Source organism: Myxocyprinus asiaticus, chromosome 25 (genome assembly GCF_019703515.2).
Source record: "Myxocyprinus asiaticus isolate MX2 ecotype Aquarium Trade chromosome 25, UBuf_Myxa_2, whole genome shotgun sequence".
NCBI classification, from domain to species: Eukaryota; Metazoa; Chordata; class Actinopteri; order Cypriniformes; family Catostomidae; genus Myxocyprinus; species Myxocyprinus asiaticus.
This window is the reverse complement of record NC_059368.1, coordinates 10,892,501-10,919,921: the sequence shown is the minus strand read 5'-3', so window position 1 is coordinate 10,919,921 and position 27,421 is coordinate 10,892,501. Positions and strand designations below refer to the sequence as shown.

Here is a 27,421-nt window from a genome sequence, read left to right as displayed (position 1 = left end):
ACTTGGACCAAATAATAAAGAAAAGCAGCCAATACGTGCCCAACATAGATGGGAACTCCTTCAATACTGTTTAAAAAGCATCCCAGGGTGATACCTCAAGAAGTTGGTTGAGAAAATGTCAAGAGTACATGTCTGCAAATTCTAGGCAAAGTGTGACTACTTTGAAGATGCTAAAATATAACACAGTTTTGATTTATTTTGGATTTTGTGTAGTCACAACATAATTCCCATAGTTCCATTTATGTTATTCCATAGTTTTGATGACTTTACTCTTATTCTAAAATGTAATTAAAAAAAAAAATAAATAAATAAAAAAAAATATTATAATAAAAAAACTTTTGACCGGTAGTGTATTTTCATATCTAGGAGACAGAATGCATCTCCTTCCTGAGTGGTATGATGGCTGCGTGGTCCCATGGTGTTTATACTTGCGTACTATTGTTTGTACAGATGGACGTGCCCTTCAGGCATTTGGAAATTGCTACTAAGAATGAACCAGACTTGTGGAGGTCCACAATTTTTTTTCTGAGGTCTTGGCTGATTTCTTTTGATTTTCCAATGATGTCAAGCAAAGAAGCACTGAGTTTGAAGGTAGGCCTTAAAATACATCCACAGATACATCTCCAGTTGACTCCAATTAGCCAATTAGCCTATCAAAAGCTAATTGACTAATTGCCTAAAGGCTTGACATCATTTTCTGGAATTTTTCAAGCTGCTTAAAGGCACAATTAACTTAGTGTATATAAACTTTTGACCCACTGAAATTGTGATATATTCAATTAAAAGTGAAACAATCTGTCTGTAAACAGTTGTTGGAAAAATTACTCATGTCATGCACAAAGTAGATGTCCTAAATGACTTGCTAAAATTATAGTTTGCTAATATGAAATCTGTGGAGTGGTTAAAAAATTTGTTTTAATGACTTCAACCAAAGTGTATGTAAACTTCTGACTTCAACTGTATGTAGAGGCAATAAGAATAAAATCCTAAATGCAGTTTATTGTGTGACCAAAATCCCAAAAATAACCAAATAAATAAATAAATAAATACATTTGTTGTTGCATAATGTGGGACTTCTAACTATGAACAAGCCCAAAATACACCGGGACTATTATTATGAAATGTCTGTGCTCCCAGCTCACACAAAACACATAAGGGAAACAAAAAATACACTCTTACAATGTATTACAATACAAACACTATAAAGTTAACGTTGTCATATGGGCTAATAAATACAGTATGAGCAGTAATCAACAGTAGAGCATACTTCAATAGTAGATCATCAGCAATTGCTCGTCATAATTGACCGGTAATCAAGTATTATATAAAAACAGACTTGTGTCCTTTTTTTCTAGGCACACCATCAGTCACAATCAACATGAACATTAACATGAAAATGTCCTTTTAAGTTCTGTTAGGAAACTCTACATGGTGCAGGCCGATAGGTTCAGTTCCCACCTCTACGTAAACCAATCAGGCAATTGCACCCTTCTGTCAAAACGTATAAAACTGGTACTCACCACAACAGCTTCTACTCAAGTCCAGCAGCACAGCCTTGCAAAGCATTTAGTCTCCTCCTCCCCAGCTACATTGTCTAGATCTGCTTTACGTGGGGTGGGGGGTTGTTCAGTAGAAGCAGCATGTCTCTTGTATGAGATGCAGCACATTTCATACAGCAGCAGTATATTGACAAATGTCAAGCAGCAGCAGTGTGCGTGAAGCAGATCTAGTTGGCCAAGACCAAACCTACTCCAATGTTATTTACAGTACATTAAAAAGAATTATCTTTGTAAACTACTCAGAGAGTTGACCAAACTGAAGTATGATTGCTGAAAAACAAAACCATTTCTAAGCACTTATTTGTATAACGTTACTGTAACAGTTTGGACCCCCTCCATGCAAAGTCAGTGATTGTTTTTATTTAACATCTAAAGGCGGTTGTTATACTGTAGAACCCTCCAGGGCTGGCCATGGATGAATAATGATAATAAAAAAAAACATAAACATATATTTTTGCTGATAACAGATGGTTTGAAAAAGAAAACTGTTGGTGCCGAATATATTGGTTAAACCAATATATCGGTCAACCTCTACTTTACATGATACACACAAAGTATGTGAATTTGTACTTGGCACATGTCCAGTGTAACCATAAGAATGTCTCAAATTAATAACATTTTCAACAAAATAATGTACAGCATAAGGTGTTTAATTCAAATGTATTTCTTTTTTTAGATATCTCCTGGAGCAGGATTTCCCTGGTATGCGGATTGGTCCAGAGCCCACGACTGACTCCTTCATAGCAGTGATGCATGGCACCATGGAGGGACTAATCCCTGGAAACGCACTGGTGGTGGACCCCAAAAAACCCTTTAGGAAACTCAATGCCTTTGGCAATGCCTTTCTTAACAGGTGGGATTAAAAATAATAAAACAGCACGTTTTATTTTAGTCCTCATGTTTACTGAAATAGAATACTGTCTCCATAGTTTACAATATACCATTAAAGGCCTTCACAGTTCACGGTTCAACCAGATTTTGGAGTCAAGCATTTAAAGTTCTGGTTTGCAGATGCAACGTGGTTTTCTAATTGCTCATTATGACATCACAGAGGGGGCTTAGGCTACATTCCTTTTCTTGATTGAGTTCCCTTATGCAGGCTGATCCACTCCTGACCTCCCTTCAGCTTGCCACTCACGTGATCAGAAAGACAGATAGGAGAACATAATACCATCAAGCTCACCCTCATATTAAACCATGAACAGGCTGTTATACACAATCAGCAAGATACACAACAAAAAAATCTCTAAGGTTTGAGTAGTATGCACAGAAGCAGAATATGCTTGTCAGTCTTGTTGTAGAGTAATGGTTCTGTTCACACACAGTTCGGTTTTGAATGAGTGACAACAGCATTCTTTAACCAAAATGTCTCCTTTTATTTTTCAGTGCAGTTAACCTGTGCTGTATGATTTTAACCACAATGGACAACTAGTTGTCTGTCTCTTCGTGCATTTTATAGTCACCTTTTATGTTTATTTTTAATGTCATCTAAACAGGGTTCCCGCGGATCCTTAAAAAGTCTTAAAATGTCTTAATTTCAGTTTTCCAAAATTTAAGGTCATAAAAAATCTTAAGAATCTTAAATGAACAAAAGTCTTAATTATCATTTAAAGAGGTCTTAAATTTTGGGGGCAGAAAGACAGGAATCGTTCATTGACCTAATGTGATTATCAAACTTCAAAAGAATACGATTGAATTAAATAAATGCATGCACTGCATCCTTCAACGTGAAAACACGGCACTGTTGTGTTTTCTTCAAGGATGCAGAGGCCTGTGAGTGTTTCCAGCTGTTGCAGAGCATTTCGCAATCATTAAGCCATATCGGAAATTTATGACAAGCGATCACTAATGATCAGCTGTTGATGATGATGACAGTGTTTACTTTTAATTGTTTATATTGTAATATGTTGTAGATTATTGTTGGAGTGCACATTTTATTTCCCTTATTTGTTTGAATGAGCAGCTGGAAACAGTGAACCACTTACATTTTAAAATAAGAGTCCCCAGTGTTCAGCCTTTGAAAGTTAAAAGTTCTGCACTATGAGTCAATCTTTTTTTATTATTGTTATTATTATTATTATTATTATTATTATTATTATTATTATTATTATTATTTTCCCTGGTTATTGGTATTTTGGTTGCACCATAAACTGCATCAAAATTTTACTCAATTTGGACTCTTGTAGCCTCTGCCTGGCCCATCACAGGAAGGAAAGATTAAGAACATTTAATATAAGCTATCAATTTTAAAAACTTTCTTTCAACACATTACTGTATCAGCAAAATCCAATACTGGTCAACCTCTAATTTGTATTTATTTATATAATGGTACATAAACCAATTTTAATGTGATATATATGTAGAAAACACGTGAGTATTTTAAACTTTTTTTAGATTGTGATTTTATTGGGTTTGTTTTGGTATGGGGATACAGTATTATTTTTATCTGTTCAGGTCTTGAAAAAGGTCTGAAAAAGACTTCAATTTGATTTTAAAAACTCTGCAGCAACCCTGTCTAAAGGTATCCAACTATAGCTGCTTCTATCAGTTTTGTGGTCTGGGCATGACCCAAATGCTGCACTCTACACACAGTAAAAAATGTAAAGCATTTAAAGCTTTTGTTGGTTAAAATTTAACAGATGAACCCGTACCTCGCCTGGCTCAATCAGTGTTTCGTCGGGAGTCAGAAAGTTTATTGCAATGGATTTTCCTCTAACACTGCTCAAAATAGCAGCAAATAAAGTGCGTATAGCACAATACAAACATCTTCAAATGATAAAATCTCACATAAAAAAAATAAAAAAAAAGATCAAACTGTCACTGCCTGAATATTCGTTCTGCCTGGACAGATTCACATTTTGAGGCAGCGAACACAAGTACAGTATTGTCATGTGCGTGGAGTTACAGTACTGTGGTTTAATAGCATCTTCACAGTGCATTGATATTTAAATGGTTTAAAATAAAATCGCATTGAACTTATCTAATTATTGTACGGAAATATGCACTCCAGAGCAAAATGGACAAAAAAACTCTTACTGTTTATCAAGTGCTGAAACTTTGCTCAGTTAAAAACAATCTGGAATCATGTTTAATGATGTAACAATCACATGAAGTCCTCTTTGCAACCTGAACTTCTTCAGAATGCTGCACAATGACTGAAACACAATGTAGGATGCATTAGTTCTGTTTAACTTTACTTGGTGTCTAAAAATGCTGTGATCCTGCGCGAGACACTGAAAGAAAAAACAGTGAGATTCAGCGCAACATTCAAAGTCGTCTGTCCAGCGCGTTAACAATATGTAGAAAAACAGTGCAGACGCACACAAAAGCATGTTTGAACAGCCTCTTACTCGCCCTATACATGAATAACTGACCCAAACCCAGCTGGAAAACCCAATGGTTTGTTGGAACTCGTCAAGTTCGGATCAGGTTAAAGACTTCTATTGCTTGTGTAGAATAACCGAATAGGGATTTTGGTATTCGAGTAGTGTGTCGAACGGTTATCCGAATGTCAACTATCCATGCACATCTCTAATAGAAAGTAACAAAATTATGATTTATGGCACTTTGCTTCATTTCTGTATGCCATGTTCACTGAATGAAAAAAACATAGGCCAGCATATCTACCATTACAAAGGACTTAGTATATTTCTTAATATGTGACCAGGAATCGAGTAACCAACACATTTTTTCAAATATAATTTCAATTTAGTTCTTGACAGTCTCTCCAAAGAAAACAAGCTGATCTCATCTGTAATAGTGTAAAGCATAAAGAAAATTCAATTACCACAATGTCGAAACTCGGGTGAAAGGTTAGTATGACAGTCTATGTGCTAGTAGGTGTTCTGCAATGTTTGACTCTGGTTTGTTTGGGTTCACCCACAGGTTTGTGTGTGCCCAGCTGCCCAACCCTGTTCTGGAGAGCATCAGTGTGATTGACACTCCAGGAATCCTGAGTGGAGAGAAACAAAGGATCAGCAGAGGTACAGAAACAGCCTGCCAAATTGCATAAACATACATGTATGAGGAGAAGAAAATAACTGATACAGGAGCTATTGAATGTGGGATGAGATGCATTTAGGCCCGCCCTTAACCTTAGGTGTGGAGCCTAAACACCTCAACTATAATTCACTAGGGTGGGGCACACCTTTATTTTAAACCCTTAATGTCTTCTTTTGGCTGTGCATTTTGTTAACAAGATTCTATAGACAATGATAAATCTGATGAAATGGTAAGGTTTGACGTTTAGGGTGTGTCTTAATTCACACCTTAGTTGAGACAGAAAATGATTTAGGCTCTTTAAGACATAATGTTTTCAAAGTATAACATAGTGTTAAGGTTCTCATGTGATTTACTACTTAAAATTTGAATACAACTTGCTCCTCGTGGCATCAACTGAAGGCAATTTGCATTAGGAAATTCTAACTTGACTTGATCCCTCTACTGAAAAAAGGAGCATAATTTTTTATTGTAAATTATAATGCAGTTGTCTCATGAAAAGCAACAATGTGTGTGCTGTGTATTGTGTAACTGAAGTAAATTTTCATTTAATTATGATGTGTTGAAAGTCTTGGGATGTGACGAGAGATGAGTCTTCATCAACATGAAGGACATTTTTTGGTTCATAAACCGTAAGGACGGATACAAAAGTCAATGCAACAGGCTTCATAGTTTGCAAATAGTAAACAATAAACATGAAAGACAAGCAAACAAATGGAAATTAAAGCAGTTTGAGTGATTAAAGTAATGGTGGTGGTGGTAGAAAAAGCATCTATCCAAGCCCAAACCAAAACAGTCCTAGCTTTATATGTTTTTATGAACCTACAACCTCCACCAGTGTAAGATCATGTGATCTGACAATGTAAATGCAATGGTAGTTTTGCGAAGTAGTAAATTTAGAGATAGCTGTCTGCTTTTATCCTCAAGGACATCAAGGTACTGCTGAAAACGGTGTAGTTTACCATTGTAAATGCATGTGCATGCAAGCAAGGTAATAAATGAGCTCTGTGCACAAAGGATCTATTCTGTTGTATTTGATGCTTTCAACTGCAACTGTATTTGTAATAAGGGATGCTATAGCCATTCTTGTGTGTGCTTCTTGAGGTTTTCAGTTTGCTACTTACAGTAGCTGCGTTTACATGGACACTTCTTTTTTTAATCAGAATGAAATCAATCCGATCGATGATTCCGAACATACTGTTTACATGAATGCTAAATAAAGTGATCGGGTTGATGAAAAACATCTAGCTTTGAAATATTAGAGGTCAGTAGTGTATGACATTTCTATCTTCTATTGGTCACATGTCTTCTCAGAGTTCAGCATTCCCTCATCATCATGACACCATTACTGTGTCAGTTATTGACATGCGCACAACATCCCAGTTTCAGAAAGCAAGCCGAGCAAGCATTTACATGGCAAATATTTTCTTCTTGAATGGATTATAAAAGGTTTACACCACCCCTTATTATCTGAATGAAGTTTAAATCAGATTTGGCCAATTAATTCCGATTGACGTGGTTACATGAGATTTGTTTTATTCGGACTGTGCTACTAGTCTGATCACAAATGGATTACTAGGGTCCATGTAAATGCACCTAGTGATGAATATCAAGTGTGCCAGATATTTTGAAACTGATATGTCTTCATAACTGAAGTAGATTTTGTCTTATCTGTTAAAGCTGTACTCTACGCTAGTTTGTGAATGCAAACACTTCTAGCTACACAAGCTCGATTTCCTGCATTGTAGCATTTTGAAATATGTCAAAGCGCAATTCATAATGTAATGAAAATACATGTTGCATTCTCAATGTTGCCATAAGGGACCTTAAAGCAGACATTAGCATAAACTGTCTTCTTATGTGGCCAGTTTTCTATTTCAGTTCATCTGTTGTCATGGCAGAACAATAGTTTGCAGAGAATTTCTGCTGAGCAAGTTAATTAAAATTTCAACATGTAATATCTTGTTGCTGTCTTAATAATATCTGTTTTTTGTTTTGTCTTGTTTTGTTTTTGGAGTATTTATCTAGCCTTAATTTTCTGTGACACAAGAGAAAGTATTTTTTCTATTCTTTTTGTTATCTTTCAAGTCAGGCAAACAAATATACAGCTTAAATATTTTTTTCATACCACAAATTTAATATCGTCAGATCTCTTTCCTTGCACTTTTGCTGTTCCAAAATGCCTGTGTTGGACTGGCCACCTGTCCAGGGTGTTTCCCCAACTTTGGCCCGAGTCAGCTGGTATAGGCTCCAGCACTACCTGGCTAGCGGCTATAAAAAATGGATGGATGGATGGATGGGTGTTCCATAATGCAAAATATTGACATGATGTATAGTAACTCTTCACTGTGTTCATTAGGTTATATCACAACAAGTGACTCTCAGCTGATTCCCTGTATACTGTATATGCTCCCTGTTACAACATATTTGTTTTGCACATGGTTACTTCATCTCTCATTCAGAAAAGTCAATTGCAGCAGCAGGCGGCCTGTAGTATTACCGCTGGGTTTCCTGGCATCAGCACTTTTCTTTTTACACAGTGACACCCTTCCCACCATGCTTAGCCTCACAGACTGAACTGATATAGCCTGGGGATTATAGGCACTCACGTTTCTGATGACAGAGCCAAGAGCTGGGCGTTCCAAGGTCATTGATGTGATTTCAGAGAACATTAAACCAATATTTAGTACCTCATGCCTGCACTGAAAGTTGTAAATGTAGCCTCAAAGGCAGGCATTTTAATTTGACAGTAAAATCTGCCCTGATATTGTAGCCTCTGTAGAAATCTGCCTGCCCTGCTGAATCACCTATAGATTACCCATATGAAAACTTGGTGGGGGCCAAACATTTTCCTTATTTTCTTAGCTAGCACTTTCATTACATGTTAACATAAAAATACTGTGAGTTTATTTATATTGAAAAAGCCACGGGGTGTACTGTATATTGAATTAACATTATAACTGTTTATTGAATCAACAGTGTGATCCATGTTTAGAAGAGCAGTGTAACTGGACTATGGCCAGAAAAGCTTAAACACGCGATCTGGTCCAGACAGCTGATGGCGGATGAATGCTGTTGCACATGCCATTAAGCGTTGTTAAACTCACTGCTGAATGCTGTTGCTCATGCCTATAAATGATGAGTTTTGTGCAGAGAGCGCTCTGGTATTCCAGACTGTGAGGCAATTTTGTCAAAAATCAGTCAGAGGGACAGATAAAGATGATTTAGCCTGTGGGCCGCCAGTTGACTAGTCCTGCCCTATAGTATAACAGAAGTCTAAAGGTGAAGTGTGTCATTTCTGAACCACTAGTGGCACCAAACAGAAGTTAAAAATGTTTGATTGTTTCCAAACTGGTTTCATATATACTCCCACTGCCCCTTCAGAAAGTCTCATTTGCAGGTCAGTGAGATGGTTGTATTTAGCAGGCCTTAAAAAGTGTCAAGCACTATGTCAAGCAGAACTGTGGAATTTCTCCAGAAGTTGCATGAGATGTCAGCAAGGAACATTCCTTCTCCTATCTATGAATATAAGCTGCAGATCCTATTTCATCCTGCAGAGAGCAGCTCATATGAACTGAATCAAATCTGTAGGCTGAGATTTCCAATGAGTTTTGTTCACAGAATTGTGCAAGGAGGAGGTGTGTTGAGCTTTGTCACCACAGGTGTCTGTGTTTGTTTAAACTGACTGTGTGCGTCTGTAATTAGCTGCTGTTGTTGCCTTCCTACTCAGCCTTGGTCCCAGACATCATGCCTCTGTACTGTTTAAATTCACTCTCTGACTCATATTGTCGACAAAAATGGCAAGATCTGACTGAAACTGGCAGTTCCAATCTGATTGGCAAGCTTCAGTGCAATTTCTGGGAGTAAGGGTGCACAAGTTTCTATTAGATCATTAGGAAACAAAGTTAAGTTCCCAGGCTGCTACAATGAGGGCTTCCAAAGAAGGTTTAGTCGACGGATTTGCTTGGTTCATGGCATTGAATCTTTAAAGGATATTCAAGATTTCTTTTTTTTTTATAACAGTTAGAAAACGAGACATTCTTTAACACATCTTTATATTCTGTTGTCAGAGAAGTAGTGGTTGCTTTAAGACTACACGGTAAGCTTGGCTTCCTCCTAAAATTGAATAAAAATGATGAGTTTAATATATAATCTGTATAAATTGCATATTATTCTTTGTGCATTTCAGTATTTTAGCACTGTGCTTCAATAGGTCCTGCCTAGATGCTGTGCTTCACTGGGTGTGAGTGAGTGAGTGAATTTGTAATTTAACGCCATGCCAGCTTCCATGGATATTTTCATGGCGAAAAACAAGTTAAAATGCATTTCTGTGTACAATATTAAAAACCTATATAAGGTTTTTAAAATGTATTTTCGATAAAAATTCTAAAACTGATTCAGGGTTGATTTTGTTAAAATACTCTTCCTTCTCTGGGTGTCTATGAGAGCTTCATGAGCACAATTCACATTGGATCTTCATCTGATTGCCAATTGTACATTGGGCTTTCAATCAAAGTGTTTTGAAAGTCTGGCTTCTCTATATGATTATTCAGGGATCCCACCCTTTCTGACTAATGAATTTTCATGGCTTTTCCATGACCTTTTCAGGCAATTCTGATTACTGAAAATATATATTTTTTTTTTTACATTAATTGGCTAATTAATAATTTAGACCAATTTGTGAAGCATTTCAACTAATTACTTGAAAAGATCTAAAAAGAATGATTCGCTCATAAATCGAACATCACTGTCTTGCGTGAAAGTTTTACTCCACACGAGCAAAATCTACTGTAGGTGAGTAAATATTTTAGAGCTCAGCAAAACTAGAATAATATGTATTCACTATTTTTTTCATCACTTCTAAGATTTTTTTTTTCCAATTCCATGACTTTTCCAGGCCTGGAAAACATCATTTTAAAATTGCTTATTATTTCCAGGTTTTCCATGACCGTGGGAACACTGATGGTTGGTCGAGCTCTCAAATGGGCAGGACTTTGCAACATATAGCCAAGTATAGAAACTTTGATGTAGGCCTACAGCGTATGAAATGTACAAGCACGCTATGTTGCAGAGCGCATAGTGTGTTCGGCGCTCTGAGATACATGTGCGGTTATTAGCAATCTGAGGTAATACATCTATTTCAGCATTCATAATTTTTTACCTGTTTTGTTGCAAAAACTTTTTTTAATTTAGTTAATTATTTTCACTTAGAATTTTCACTGTTTGAATAGGAATTCAAGTAGCTTTGGGGAGCAACGTTGCAGACACAAAAAACAATAGTATGTGCTTCCCAACTTTTGAAAAGCACCATTTGCCTCTGTATCAGAATTATATTTGGTTTCAACTTTACCCGCCCCCATAAATCACATAAAATTATCTGTGGTTGGTCACTTTAGATATTGGTCAGATGGCCCCTTTCTGTCTTTGTGAGCAGTTCTTGGTCAAAATTTGCTGCATTACCTACTAGACATTGCAGCAAATTTTTATATAGTGGTATATACTGTATAATCAAAAGTCTGGCAAGGTGAGACTTACTCAGCCTTGGTCTGAGCATATTCAGGATCACTGTCAGAGCACCAGCACTAAGAGATGGTTCCCCACCCAGATCATTCTATTAACTTCTATACAATTCTAACACCTATCAGCACTTTTTCATGCCTCAATTACAGAGGATTGCACTGCAAAGAAACCATTAGTTCATAAGCTGTTTTTTCTGAAAAATGCTATCATGCTCCTTCCATTTTATTTTTATTTTTTGCACCCAATTTGGAATGCCCAATTCCCAGTGCACTATTTAAGTCCTCGCGGTCACGTAGTGATTCACCTCAATCTGGGTGGCGGAGGATGAATCCCAGTTGCCTTCGCATCTGAGACCATCAACCTGTGCATCTTATCACGTGGCTTGTTGAGCGCATTGCCACAGAGACATTCCGGAGGCTTCACGCCATCCACCGCAGCATCTGCGCTCAACTAACCACGCACCCCACCGAGAATGAACCACATTATAGCGACCACGAGGAGGTTACCCCATGTGACTCTACCCTCCCTAGCAACCGGGCCAATTTGGTTGCTTAGGAGACCTGGCTAGAGTCACTCAGCATGCCCTGGGATTCGAACTAACGAACTAGCGAACTCCAGGAGTGGTAGCCAGCGTCTTTTACCACTGAGCTACCTAGGCCCTGTGCTCCTTCTATTTAGAAGAAATGGTGGTAGTCAATAACCAACAAAGTCCCACAGACCTGTTTCTGGCCACATTTTGCACCAAATGAGTGGTGGTGGCGTAGTGGGCTAAAGCACATAACTGGTAATCTTGGTTGCTGGTTCAATCCCTACAGCCATCACCACTGTGTCCTTGAGCAAGGCACTTAACTCCAGGTTGCTCCAGGGGGATTGTGCCTGTAATAAGTGCACTGTAAGTCGCTTTGTATAAAATCATCTGCCAAATGCATAAATGTAAATGTTCCCATTGATTTTCTCTCTTTTTTTCTGAACCTCCTTATCATTTCATGTAAGTTGTCTGATAAAGACTTATTTGCAGTACTTAAAACTGGGAGATATTGTGTAGCTCCACTCAAAATTCTCAGTGGTTATTCTGCTGTTCAAATGGAAGCCTTGGGACATATAGTCAAGAACAGGCGCAAGATTCATCATTCACTTTTCCATTGCTTTTGCAAGACACATTATCCTCTCTCTCTCTCACTCATCCACTCTATTATCAAGTCTAAGGAAGTGCAGCATGTTCTTGGGAGTGCAGCTGTAAGGCTACATTGACCGTACGCCAGCTTTGCTCTCAAGAGCAGCTTTATCATTCCCAACTCTCCACCATGCTCAGGTGCTCTGAAATAGACCTTTTTTTCTCAAGGAACTACTTCTTGCCAAATCCAATCACTAGAGTGGTTCTGTTGTATTGTATGTTTAGCAGACCTTGTAACAGTTGAGGCATACTGTAGGTCCAGTGGCTCTGCTGTAGTTGGTTGTTGATGGTACAAGGTGGTCGTTTAAATCTCCCTGTTGGCAATTTTGGTTAATTTAATGAGTGTTTTGTTGTGGTTCATGTTAAATAATGCCTGAGCTCTGAATTACTCAAAGCATTAAGCCACACACTTGCTGCCATTTTTGTTAAATTAGAAAACAGCTTAGGCCCTATATTACAACAATATGTGAAACAGCTTACCATACCTTGATTTTAGAAGGTCTTAAGTAGTGATAGACAGATATTTCGGTCAGGCCATATAATCAGCAGATATTTGGCAATTTTGTGATTATTGCCATCGATAACAGTGTTTACTTGGCCAATTAACAGAACAGTTAACTTTCCTTTGTGTCAGTTCCAAAATCTAAGATAGATTTGTCAATGGATAGTTAACTTTCAAGTTTTCAAGTTGTTGTTTATGTCTTTAAAAGTTTATGCAAATTTAAGTAATTTTTTGTATAAAATAAGTGTTTGATTCACTTTAGAAATTTTGTTTACATCTGATTTGCTGTTGTTTAATTGCATTGTGCTTGTCTGCTTTTAAACTCAGCAAAAAAAATAAATAAATAAACGTCCTCTCACTTTCAACTGCTTTTATTTTCAGCAAACTTAACATGTGTAAATATTTGTATGAACATAAAAAGATTTAACAACTAAGACATAAACTGAACAAGTTTCATAGACATGTGACTAACAGAAATGGAATAATGTGTCCCTGAATAAAGGGGGGGGGGGGGGGGGGCAAAATAAAAAGTAACAGTCAGTATCTGGTGTGGCCACCAGCTGCATTAAGTACTGCAGTGCATCTCCTTCTTATGGACTGCAACAGATTTGCCAGTTCTAGCTGTGTGAAGTTACCCCACTTTTCCACTAAGGCACTTGCAATTTCCCAGACATTTCTGGGGGTAATGGCCCTAGCCCTCACCCTCCGATCCAACATTTCCCAGATGTGCTCAATGGGATTGAGATCCGGGCTCTTCGCTGGCCATGGCAGAACACTGACATTCCTGTCTTGCAGGAAATCATGTACAGAACGAGCAGTATGGCTGGTGGCATTGTCATGCTGGAGGGTCATGTCAGGATGAGCCTGCAGGAAGGGTACCGCATGAGGGAGGAGGATATATTCCCTGTAACGCACAGCGTTGAGATTGCCTGCAATGACAACAAGCTCAGTCCGATGATGCTGTGACACACCGCCCCAGACCATGACAGACCCTCCACCTCCAAATCGATCCTACTCCAGAGTACAGGCCTTGGTGTAACACTCATTCCTTCGACGATAAACGCGGGTCTGACCATCACCCCTGGTGAGACAAAACCACGACTCGTCAGTGAAGAGCACTTTTTGCCAGTCCTGTCTGGTCCAGCGAAGGTGGGTTTGTGCCCATAGGTGACATTGTTGCCGGTGATGTCTGGTAAGGACCTGCCTTACAACAGGCCTACAAGCCCTCAGTCCAGCCTCTGTCAGCCTATTGCAGACAATCTGAGCACTGATGGAGGGATTGTGCTTTCCTGATGTAACTCGGGCAGTTGTTGTTGCCATCCTGTACCTGTCCCGCAGGTGTGATATTCGGATGAACCGATCCTGTGCAGGTGTAGTTACACATGGTCTGCCACTGCGAGGACGATCAGCTGTCCTTCCTGTCTCCCTGTAGCGCTGTCTTAGGCATATCACAGTACAGATATTGCAATTTATTGCCCTGGCCACATCTGCAGTCCTCATGCCTCCATGCAGCATGCCTAAGGCATGTTCACGCTGAGCAAGGACTCTGGGCATCTTTCTCTTGGTGTTTTTAAGAGTCAGTAGAAAGATCTCTTTAGTGTCCTAAGTTTTTATAACTGTGACCTTAATTGCCTACCATCTGTAAGCTGTTAGGTTCTTAATGACCGTTCCACAGGTGCATGTTCATTAATTGTTTATGGTTCATTGAACAAGCATGGAAAACATTGTTTAAACCCTTCACAATAAAGATCTTTAAAGTTATTTGGATTTTTACAAAATTATCTATAAAATACAGTGTCCTGAAAAAGGGACGTTTCTTTTTTTGCTGAGTTTATATCGGCTATCCTGCTCTCTAGAAATCGGTATCAGCATCGGCCATTGAAAAACCTGTATCGGTCGACCACTAGTATTAAGTGACTGATATACCAAATCACATTAGCGCCTCTGATTAGCATTCCTAAGGCCTATTCACCTTTTACTCCAGTGAATATTTGTCAGAGTAGGTTAATTTTTTAAAGTCCATTTCTTTATAGCCACATACCCTCAAGTCTTGGCTACAAAAAAGTGGTCAAACATTTTCACTGTTATTGAACCTTTGGGAAAAATGATACAGTTAATTGAACACACGCTGAGCTTTTCTGATACTTTTCCCCAGTAATGGGGCATGTTTTCAGTTCACAATATATGGGGTTAGTCATCACAAAGGAACCTGCTATTAAACCAGTGGTGTAGGTTTCATGTGAACAGGCGGAAAACTATTCATGAAACAACAAGAATGTAAAAGGTAAAAATATCAAAACATTGTTTTGGCTAAAAAATATTGTAATTGATAAATTAGATACATTTATGAAATGTAAAATACCTGACCTGACTTCCATAAAAAATACTTTTGTCGAAATAACACATTTAAACCTTTTAGTAAAAATCTATCTTCATAATATAGTTGACCTTTGCCTGAATGTATGCCAGAACAAAAATATGTTGACAGTGAAAATCAAATTTGGAGGTTAGATTTCCAAAAATTCTTCTTATTTAAGAGACTTTTGAAGTAGGTTTTTGAAACTAACGTACTACATGCTGATATGTGTTGGTGAGTGTGTGTATATATTAGTAATAGCAAGTGTGGCATTCCCCTTTCATATGCATCATCTGGTTGCCATGACAATACCATTTAATGGTGGTTTTGATTGTGCATGTTGTTGCTGTAACAAATCCCTTTGGTTCCAGGGAATGAGGAAGCGGGACATGGCGTTCTGCGTTCCAAAATAATACAGTCTTTATTTGACAAATCTCACTTTTCAGCAGAACACTCTCAAAATCACACACACACACACACAGAGCTTGAAGCTCAGCTCTCTCTCTCTTCTGCCGCCGTCTCCTCCCCTTTTATCTCCACCATAGCTCACTGGGAACACAAACACGTGTTAGCACAGGTGTAAATCCGGACCTTTCCCGGACCTCACTCTCCACAGATCGGTGCTCGATCACACCCCCGCCTCCACATACCCCACTGCCCGACGGGGAACTGTCCAGCCTGCTACCAGATACCAACGAGTGATCCGTGCATTGGTATCCTTCATGCAGTGGAGCCATTGGAGCAGGACGTGATCCAAACCGAGGGTGAAGGCCCTCCCAAGCAGGTAGTACCGGAGGGTGAGTACCACCCATTTGATGGAGAGGTACTCTTTTTCTATCGTACTGTACTATCATCCAACTAATGTACAGCACGGGGTGCTCCTCCCCCTCCACTACCTGGGATAATACAGCCCCCAAACCCCTGTCCGACACATCCGTCTGTAACAAAAAAGGGAGAGAGAAGTCAGGGGAATGCAAGAGTGGCCTGCCACACAGTGCAGCTTTCACTTGGGTAAACACTTGTTGGCACGGCTCCATTCACTGGACCGGGTTTGGTGTTCCCTTTTTAGTGAGATCAGTCAGCAGGCTGGTGACGTCCGAATATATAGGTACAAACCTACGATAATAGCCAGCCAGCCCCAGGAACTATCTCGCCCCCTTTTTGGTCTTGGGACTTTTCTTTAGTCCACAAAAAACTGGAGCATCCCGTTGGACTTCAGTACCAAAACCACCAGGCTGGCCCAGTCACTGTGGGACTCCTTGATCACACCCATATCGAGCATGGCTGTGAGTTGTTCTTGGACCACTTTCTTTTTGTGTTCCGGTAACTGATAGGGGTGGGAACGTACTACCACTCCTGGCGTCGTCTCAATGTGGTGTTCTATGAGGTTCGTTATGACCGGGTAGACACGAAAACACATCGGAAGACTCCTTTTGCAACCTGGCAACCTCATTGACCTGGAACAGTGAGAGGTGATCTCCACAGGGAAATGTGGTGGTTTGATGGGCGGTTTTTGATTCCACATCCAGACCTAACTCCGCCCTCTCTGGGACAACCATTGCCAAAGCCACGGGTACCATCTCCACGGTTTTAGGAGATTCAGGTGATAAATTTGCTTTACCTCATAGTCAACTTCCCCAACTCGTCATGTGACCTCAAAAGGCCCTTCCCACTTGGCTAACAATTTAGAGCTCAGTGGGGGTAATAACACAAGGATCTTGTCTCCCTATGAGAATTCCCGTAGCTGAGTGCCCCTGTTATCCAACCGGGACTGCCGTTCTTCAGAATAAGAATCAGAATCAGCTTTATTGCCAAGTATGCTTACACATACAAGGAATTTGTCTTGGTGACAGGAGCTTCCAGTGTACAACAATACAAAAACAATACAAAAACAGCAGCAAGACATAGATAATAATAAAAAATAAAAAATTAAAACTAATTATACACATATGTACAGACACACACATACATACATACATACATACATACATACACACATACACATGGGTAGTGCAAATCTAATACAATCTGTTGTGTACAGTGCAAATATTAATCTGTTATGTATAGTGCAATTTTTATTTATTTTTTTCTTTCAGAGGAATGAAATGGCAGAAGAGGATAAATATAAAAAAGACTAAACTGTGTATTGCACATAGTTATTGCTCAATGGGGCAATTTAACTGTTCATGAGATGGATAGCCTGAGGGAAAAAACTGTTCCTGTGCCTGACGGTTCTGGTGCTCAGAGCTCTGAAGCGTTGGCCAGAAGGCAACAGTTCAAAAAGGTAGTGGGCAGGGTGAGTGGGGTCCAGAGTGATTTTTCCAGCCTTTTCCTCACTCTGGAAGTGTATAGTTCTTGAAGGGGGGCAGGGGGCAACCAATAATCCTCTCAACAGTCCGAACTGTCCTTTGTAGTCTTCTGATGTCTGATTTCGTAGCTGAAACAAACCAGACAGTTTTTGAAGTGCAGAGGACAGACTCAATGACTGCTGAGTAGAACTGTATCAGCAGCGCTTGTGGCAGGTTGAATTTCCTCAGCTGGCGAAGGAAGTACAACCTCTGCTGGGCCTTTTTCACAATGGAGTCAATGTGGGTCTCCCACTTCAGGTCCTGTGAGATGGTAGTGCCCAGGAACCTGAATGACTCCACTGCTGCCACAGTGCTGTTTAGAATGGTGAGGGGGGTCAGTGTTGGGGTGTTCCTCCTAAAGTCCACAATGATCTCCACCGTTTTGAGCGTGTTCAGCTCAAGGTTGTTTTGACTGCACCAGACAGCCAGCTGTTCAAACTCCCTTCTATATGCAGACTCATCGTCATCTCGGATGAGGCCGATGACAGTGGTGTTGTCTGCAAACTTCAGGAGCTTGACAGAGGGGTCCTTGGCGATGCAGTCATCGGTGTAGAGGGAGAAGAGTAGTGGGGAGAGCACACATCCCTGGGGGGCACCAGTGCTTATTGTACAGGTGCTAGAAATGAGTTTCCCCTGTCTCACAAGCTGCTGCCTTTCCGTCAGAAAGCTGGTAATCCACTGACAGATAGACATGGGAACAGAGAGTTGGTGTAATTTATTCTGGAGTATAGCTGGGATGATGGTGAAAATGCCAAAACTGAAGTCCACAAAAAGGATCCTTGCATATGTCCCTATGCATATGCATATGTCCTTGCATATGTTCTTCGGCCTGGAGCAAATTCTACTGTGTTAGTTGCCCCAATATGTGGAGTTTTGCTCTCTGGTCTGGAACGTACTGAATTTCGTTCTTACTCTCTCCCAGTTTTCCCTCAGAACATCTAGGATGCTCCGAGGCTTGCGGTCGAAAAGTAATTCAAAGGGGGAAAACCCTGTGGAGGCTTGTGGGACCTCTCATACTGCAAATAACAGGGATTCTAGCCATTTCTCCCAATTTTGCGTGTCTTCATGTACGAACTTCCGAACCATATTTTTAAGGGTCCGATTAAATCGTTTAACCAGGCCATCTCTCTGAGGATGGTAAACACTGGTGTGGATCGATTTAATCTCCAGTAGTACATAAAGTTCACGGAGTGTACGTGACATAAACGAGGTGCCCTGATCAGTTAGGTCTCTTTCGGGATCCCAACTCGGGAGATAATTTTAAAGAGTGCCTCCGCAACACTGCATGCTGAAATGTTGTCCAGGGGCACTGCTTCATGGTATCACGCTGCATAATCCACCAAGCGATGTCAATGAGACCCACTGAAGTGTCTTATCTTGCCCTAAATGTCCCACCATTGGATTATAATGAGCCGCCTGGAATACCATTTCCCGGCAGCTTTTCAGAATTAACAGTCGTGTTGTATTTTCTTTTGTTGGGCATCCTGCATCACCCGGTACTACCGGTCTTTAATAATTGAACGCTGGGCTGAAGCTGTTGACCATCAATTCCTCTCAATTGGTCAAAGGCGTGCCTGAGAGACTCGTCTCTTGTCTGCTCCAGAGTGGTGGAGCATAGCCCTCACTTCCCTTCTGGTTTCCCTGACCTGGAGCTGACGTCGACGGCCCAGTCACCGCCTCCCCAGCGGTATGCGGTACATCCCCACTTGATCAGGGGCGGCTTGTGATGCTTCGGGGATCCGGACCCACGGCCCCACAACCATCACTGGGCATTGATCCTACAGCGCCAGCACACCGGCATAGACCTTACCCCCACACCTGTGGCCCCGTATTCACCAACCTGGTGGGAATTGGAAAATAGGAAAAGAGGGGGTCAGGGCAATAGAATCACCCCGGATCTGGGGAGCAGGCTTCGGGGCAATGAACCCCTGTCACGGGGGGGTAGGGACAGGCACAGTATAGGATGGGGAAGGGGAAGAGAGAGAGGGAGAGAGAGTTGGAGAGAGAACAGGATTTGCCAACTCCCGAATATGCTGCCAAGTGGTCCTCTGCCAGCTGGACTGCCTCTTCCAGCGATGCCGGACGGTGGCATTGGACCCACTCCGCTCTCCCCTTTGGCAGACGGTCTACAAACTGCTCCAGTACCATCAGGTTGATGATTCTATCAGTCCTCAGCCAGCAACCACCTCCGACAGGCATCACGAAGTTGTTGGGCGAAGGCGAACGGGCAGCCGAACTCCCCAAATGTCAGCACCTGGAAGCACTGACAGTGCTGTTCTTGTTTCCAGCCGACCTATTGCATGATGGCTCGTTTCAGGTTCGAGTATTCAGCAGACTCACGACAGGTAGCTGTTGGGCTGCAAGCTGAGCCTCCCTGACAACAGTGGCAATAAGCGGACTGCCCACTGCATGCGGGACCAACTCGACCCCTCCACAGCATGCTCAAATAGATCTATGAAGGCTTCGGGTTCATCCTGGGGTTCCATCTTCGTGAGTGTGATCTGAGGCACAACGGGCGTGGTCGGGGTCACTGCTGGAGTACCCCCCTGTGGCAGCAAGCTCCGGATCACCTGTCAGTCCTCCACCTGGGCTTGCATCATGGCCTGGAACCGTTATTCTTGTTTCGACTGCAGCTCCAGGAGGGCCAGATGTTGTATCACACACACACACACACACACACACACACACACACACACACAGCTTGAAGCTCGGCTCTCTCTCTCTTCTGCCGCCATCTCCTCCCCTTTTATCTCTGCCACAGCTTACTGGAAACACAAACAGGTATTAGCACAGGTGTAAATCCTTAACCACACAGCTTTCCTGGACCTCACTCTCCCCAGATTGGTGCTCGATCACACCCCCGCCTCCACAGTTGCATTAACATCCTATGTTAGGATCTTCATTGAAAGTGCAGGTAGACATACAGCACAGCTCATCTTTTTAAGTTGCTTTGTTTTTTAATCTGTTTAATTCAGTTTGTGTTTCTCTCCCTAGGGCCCTGAACTACCTAAAATTGTACTACTCAATGTCATTCAGTGAAGAATTTGAGACACTTCTAATTCATTTTTGTTTTTTTGTAAGTTGACATCTTTGTATCTTTCTCTCCCTTTCAACAGTTGCTACAGAAGATGGCTTTGGTTATAGCTGCCTGCATAAATGTCTATACGGAGGTATTGTAGATACTGCCAAACTACTTTAAGCCAGCACAGTGTTAACACCTGCAGCTTATTACGCCACTGAAACGCCAACACTGCTCACTCCAGGCGTGCTGTGAAAATCACAGGGTCTCCTGATATTAACCCACAGATCTGTCACTCTTCAACTATATAATCACAGCTGTAATACCCCAAAGCCCTGACCAGTTTCACAGCTGTTATTGTTCTGCTTTCAATGACACTGTTCTCATGTGTCTGTTACTGTATATTCTGTATTTCTAAGACTTCTATATTGTATATGCTAGTTCATGTGTAAAGTTACGATTAAACAATACTGTGTAGACTTGTAAGTATTAACTATAAGTTGTTTGAAAGACATGAACCATCGTATTGCAGGTGACAATAAAGCCTTTCCTTGTGAAACTGCCAAATCTGAAGGAATGGTCTCTTCCATTTCTGTAGGCATGGGATCTTCCTTGGGAAGAAATGGCTTCGTCTGCCATATTCCATGTCACTGATTTGATATTTGATATTAACATTCTAATTCTCCCTCTGAACTCAGGAATATAAACACACTTTGTTACTGGACTGAAAGTTGTTACTGCAGGTAAACATCAGCACAAAAATATAACAGGTTGACATAGAATTGACTCAACACCATAGCCTGGGCTGAATCACCATAACCTTTGTTTACAGAAGAAACTATGCCTTTCGGGTTGAGCATTGCAAGTTAAAAATATTTAGCCAATTACATTCTGCAGGATGTCTTCAAACCTAATGTTTAACCATGGTATATTACAAGATGAATACACTGTACCTTCTCATAAACCATTTTTGGCCAGGTGTACCTCAACTGCTTGTCACTGAATTAGAACAAAAAATGTTCTGAATGCTCTGCTGAAAAAAAGAAAAAAGAAAAAAAGAAAACAGCCTAAAAACACTACAAAAAAATAAAATTTAAACCAGCCTAAGGGGTTGTTTTGAACCTTGAACGTGTTTTTGCATCCATGTGTTTTTTTTTTTTTTTATATGTAAATGTGCTAGATGGACGTCTTTGACAGTTATCCCACATCTCTCTGTTTTTTGTTTTTTTTCAGCATCTCATGCATGAGCACTGCTTTTGTAAGATGCTGTGTCTAGTTAAAAGAACTTCAACTTTTAAAAACATGTCATGAGATTCCTGCATTCTGTTCAATTTGTTGCGCTGTGTCTAGCTTTAATGCAAGAACACATTTGTTCTGAACAGCCCCTAAAATTTGTCAGGCTGGTTTTCGAGTGGTTTTGTGCACTTGTCACCAGTTGGTCGACCAGCTTAACACTGACTTGACAAGGCTGGTAGACCAGCTTAAACCAGCTAAGACCAGCAAAGCACCTAAGACTAGGTTAAGCTGTTTTTCTCAGCAGTGGGGTGGAGCAAGGGGACAGAGATAGAAGTAGTAGTATAGTGAAAATATATTTCAATAATGTTTTACTTTTGGTGTGAACTAGCTATGTTATAATTTTCCTTTCGCTTTAAAAAAAGAGGGTCATTGTCATGGCTTCTATTGAATTTTAGCAATATCGCATTGGCATCATTGACATCATCTTTTGCATAGCAGTGAAGTTAATACATATTGTGCATATTAATCAGTCCAGTTAATCATGTTTCATTTGAGGATTCTGGCTTTCTTGGCCTAATAGCTCTCTTCCCTTTTTAAGATCTCAGTTAGCTAGTACTGTACCCAGGGAGTCGAATGTGTAGTCACCCAGATATAAAAACTACTTTTCCGCTCCTGAATAAGAGTGTTTCTCAGCAAATATTGATATATGCAATAAATTGCCATAAATGTGATTTATTAATCAGCATGCTAAGTAATTTTAATCAGCCTTAGTTTAGAAGTTTTCCAAATGCCTAAAAATGCATATTAATGAAGTGGAATTTTAAAGCTGAAGTATGTAATTTATGCACCACTAGCATCAACAAAAATAATGATTGAGTTCAAACAGGTTTTCCAAACATTCCACATGTCTGCTATTGGTCGACCAATGGCTGATGCCTATGGTTAAGCTAATGTTTCTGCATTGGGCTGGTCAGGATGTTCAAACAAACAAATCTTTGAAAGAATCAAAGAACTTTTTAAGAAATCAACCAATGAATGGCTTAATTAAAGCTTTCTCTGCATATTAAGCTGGGGTATTGAAAGTATTGAAACCTTTAAAACATTATCCACTTTAGCTTTAGCTAAAGCTAAAAATAAAGCAGTATTTTATATAATCACCAAATACAGTGTTTTCTTATGCAAAGCATAATGACCTGAGAAATGCCATAAAAAGAGAGACATTTGCAAATACTCCTTGAATCCATCTAAACAAATCATGTACAATAACATTAATTACTGTAATGAAGCTTTAAAATAAATCATCTTTTTTCTAACCTTTTAAATTTAGGACTCACTATTTGAACAGGTTACAGTGCATCCTCAGAGAGGGGTGTAGCCAGAAGTTAAGCTGCAGAAGCCATTTCTCACTGGCAGACATTAGATCATAAAACCGCAACAGTCCTGTGCATTTTAATGACACCTTAAAGAGAGTCAGCTGCTTGCTTTAGCAGTTTTGATGGTTTACTTTTAGTTCTGTGAAGCACCAGAGCTAACAAGGTCAGTGGCCTTTTCTGATTGGTTGGCTGCCTCTCCACTCCATGTCTCCATTGGGCGTGAAGGCTCTCTGAACCATATATACTGTACAGGATATCAATCTATTTTCCAATCTGTCCTCCAGGTTATGACTTTGCTGCCGTGTTAGAATGGTTCGCTGAGCGCGTGGATCGCATCATTCTGCTGTTTGACGCCCACAAGCTAGACATCTCGGATGAATTCTCGGAGGTTATCAAGGCTCTCAAGAACCACGAGGACAAGATCCGCGTGGTGCTCAACAAGGCCGACCAGATCGAGACGCAGCAGCTGATGCGCGTCTACGGCGCCCTCATGTGGTCACTGGGAAAGATCGTCAACACCCCCGAGGTGATCCGTGTCTACATTGGCTCGTTCTGGTCACATCCGTTGTTGATCCCAGACAATCGCAAGCTGTTTGAGGCGGAAGAGCAGGACCTGTTCAAGGACATCCAGTCACTGCCACGTAATGCTGCCCTCCGCAAACTCAACGATCTCATCAAGAGAGCTCGCCTTGCTAAGGTAAACTTCAATCACTTTAACCCTTTGAAGTTTGGCAAATAATCTAGAAGCCAAATGCCCACATCTACTGTAGATGCCATAAAAGCACCGTAATATTAGTCTAAGACTTTTGTGATTCTCCTGTTCCACAGGAAAAAAAAAAAAAACATTAAAGGTGTCATGAATTGGATTTTAATTTTATTTTATAATGTTTCTTGAGGTCCACTTATAATGTTAGTGTGATTTTTTTCATTAAAAGTAGTCATAATTTAGGAATAATTGGTAATTTCTATCCAGTTTTGTGCCTCTGATTCAAATGCTCCGTTTTTTGGGGGCATGTGTTCTGGAAGACTTCAGTGTAAATGCCCACTGCTGTTACTGGGTAACATCTTTGCATGTGGATATGTGTAAATGCCCCCGCCATTACGCGAGTGTGGGGTTGTTTTGAAAACTTCTGATGGTTAAAAAAAAGACAACCGGAGGAATTCATCCATACATGTTTGAGCCAGAGTCAAATCCCGAATTTGAAGAAAATTAACCCCCTCCACAAACACCACGGATACTGCAGTCTGTGACAGCGTGGTAAGTAATCACTGTAATTTACTTGTCTATTTGTGTAATAGGTATTACTTTTATTGTTGTTTAAACCAAGACGCGACACAACGGTGTGAATCTTGTTACGTAGTTGGGGCATTTTCCAACAGTGAAACATTTCCATGTTTTACAAAAGCTGAGTAACGCATGATAGTACCAATTAAGTGTAAATACATGGTGCTATCACATTTATAACTGTGAAAGGATACACTTACTGTGCAACATGTAAACGTATACAGGATACATTCACCAGTGTTTGTTGCACTGTCGTTCGTCATATAATCATCTTTCATCATATATTCAGTGTAGTGACAAATGCATACTTTGTTCATTACAATGAGTCGTGTTTTCATTAAAAAGGAAAGAGATTGTCCAGATATATTGATATCAATACTCTTTAGGTGCATCTGTGTCAACTGTGCCATCATGCCAACAGAACAAGAAAATATATGCTGCTTAGAGATCCCTGTGCATTAAAACTAATACATGAGCATCTAAAATCACTAGGATCAAATCAACTACTCAGTACACGGGCCTAAGAAGTGTCGACGATAAAATAGGCGTTGATCTGTTTATGCAGAGGCTTGCCAGTGCTGATGTAATACTTCACTATGACATATAAGTGAGGAGGGAGTAGAGAACAAGTCATTTTGGCACCTTGGTTTCAATAAAGCCTTTTTTTGGACTAACAAAGAAGTTTTCGGTTCTGAAATTTACAGTATGTTTTTATAGTGCTATGAACTCTTATATGTCAAGATATCATGGTAAGTTTGATTTTCTGATTCATGACCCCTTTAAATGGGTTTGGAATGACATGAGGGTGTGTAAATAATGACAGAATGTTTAGTTTAGTTTAGTTAAACTATTCCTTTAAGTCCCAAAGCCTGGGGTGATTTTTTTCTTTAAATCTCAGCACCAAACCACTACTGACACTAGAGGCGGGAAACAACTGGCTAGCAAATTTTGTTCAAACAAAAACAAACTTAGCACTTATGCATTTACTTAGTCTTAGCACTTATGCATTTACACATTGATGTTCAAAGGGAGAGGATTTATTTGTGTGATTCAGAAATAACATTTCCATCTTGTCTCTGTTTCTCTATTTATTCAGTTGACATTCAGCTAATGTTGCTGGTATTCCGTCATGTGTTTGATGTGGTCCAGCATATAGCTAAGTGTAGAAGTAATGGCAGTCTGTACATGTATTTTTTGTGTTTATGGGGCTGTTGCATGTCTGATCTATTCACAAGCCTTTTCTCAGTAATGAGGCCATTTTCTAAACTGCACAATGTGTTGCTGTGGCTCTGTACCTGACCCTGATGTTTGCTTAAATTTTTTATCTAAACTGAACTAAGAGGCTTTTTTGTCTATCATCAGACACATTTACTTCTGTACATTTTGTAATTTTGAGTCCAAGCTTGATACAGCCATAATCAGTTGGCTGTTTTTGTGACAATATTGCTTATATTACTTATATTGTATTGTGTTGGTACACATTGATGGTATCAGATGGTAAATACCATCCCACTATGATATACAGTAGCCCCAAAATATTAGTATTTGGACTCTTAAGTTGCATTTCAAAATGTATGAATGTACATTCACACTTTTTAAGCATAACATTTCACATAAAAGGCATTTGTTAGATTTTAAGTAAGGAATAATTGATGACAGACAGAATTAGTAAGGGATAATGTACAGTCAGTCAGTTGTTACCGCACAATAAAACCCGACAGGGTGATCAGGACCCCGACGCGAAGAGGAGGGGTATTGTATCACCATGAAGGGGTTTATTTTGTGATAACTGACTGACTGTATGTTATCCCGCTTATTACATGACTACTAACCAAATAAATAAATTCATGGACATAAAATATTGGTTTGTGTTGAAATTATGTAATTTGAGAAGAAATCGCTGTACAGCTGGAATCAACCTAAAAACTGGATTTCTGTTGGTGTTTATTTTGTGAAAATGACCATCTGACTCCTCCATAAGCAGCCTATTACAAGACTACTTGCCAAATAAATAAATAAATGGACATGACACATTGATTTGTGCTGAAATTATGTAATTATGTGAGAAGAAATAAATCGCTGAACAGCTGAAATCAACCTCTGTTTTGTGTCGGAGTTCTGTTGGTGTTTACTTTGTAAAAATGACCGTCTGACTCCTCAATATTCAGCCTATTACAAGACTACTTGCCAAATAAATAAATAAATGCACATGAAACATTGATTTGAGATTTGAGCCGAGAAGCAGGAGAGATGGCTAGCAGAACCTGGATGAGTGGTCTGATACGTCTTAATCCCGGGATGTGCGGTTGTTATAAAGCAATATCTGACCGCTGGATGGTGCCATTGACCAATCAGAATCAAGTATTCCAGAGAGCTGTGTAATTAATCATGATAAAATAATAGATAAACTGTTCAAAAGGAATACAAACAGTATATGGACAGTTTCTGGTTGGTAAACCTTGTGAAAACTATCCAGTTAATGTTATGAACTTCACCTGCAGTTACTTTTTAGGGCCACTATATTTATGTACCATAGTGTTTACATGGTATCTAAATACCATTGTATAGCCATGGTACATGTCCAGACAGCCATTATATTACCATAGTACCTTGTCCAAAATCATGGCTACAATCACAAAATCAATTGTACCTTTCAAAATAGTTTGAAAATAGGCAAACAAAGAATGTATTATTTTATTGTGCATGAGTGTCTCTGTTAAAAAAAAAAATAGACAAGGATCAACCTTATATATCTTCTAAATTGAACATGAATTAAATAAATTAAACATGAGAGACATGGAAGACATTTGTTCTGTAAGAATTTAGCTGCATCATGATGACTAGACTAGAAAATGGAAAGAAAGTCCTTGCTTTGACTCAGAGGTCAGATGATAAGTGAGGATTGTTGGATGTGCTGAAAGATTCTGAGAGATTGTGAGTCATGATGTCCTTTCACATAAAGGCACAGTTAATAATATCTATCGTCCTTCAGATGACAAGACTTATAAATTCTACCCGTCTTTCATGCTTTAAGAATTAAAAAAAATTCT

At 39.8% G+C, this 27,421-nt stretch overlaps 1 protein-coding gene across 1 annotated transcript in view; it reads left to right on the top strand.

The window, feature by feature from the left end:
• LOC127416212 (EH domain-containing protein 3) overlaps positions 1 to 27,421 on the top strand; it is a 38,962-nt gene that overhangs the window by 5,797 nt on the left and 5,744 nt on the right. Inside the window, exons 2-4 of the mRNA XM_051655431.1 lie at positions 2,236 to 2,412; positions 5,445 to 5,542; positions 23,371 to 23,783. Of these exons, the coding sequence (XP_051511391.1) occupies positions 2,236 to 2,412; positions 5,445 to 5,542; positions 23,371 to 23,783 (688 nt within the window). The remainder of the gene's footprint in view (positions 1 to 2,235; positions 2,413 to 5,444; positions 5,543 to 23,370; positions 23,784 to 27,421) is intronic.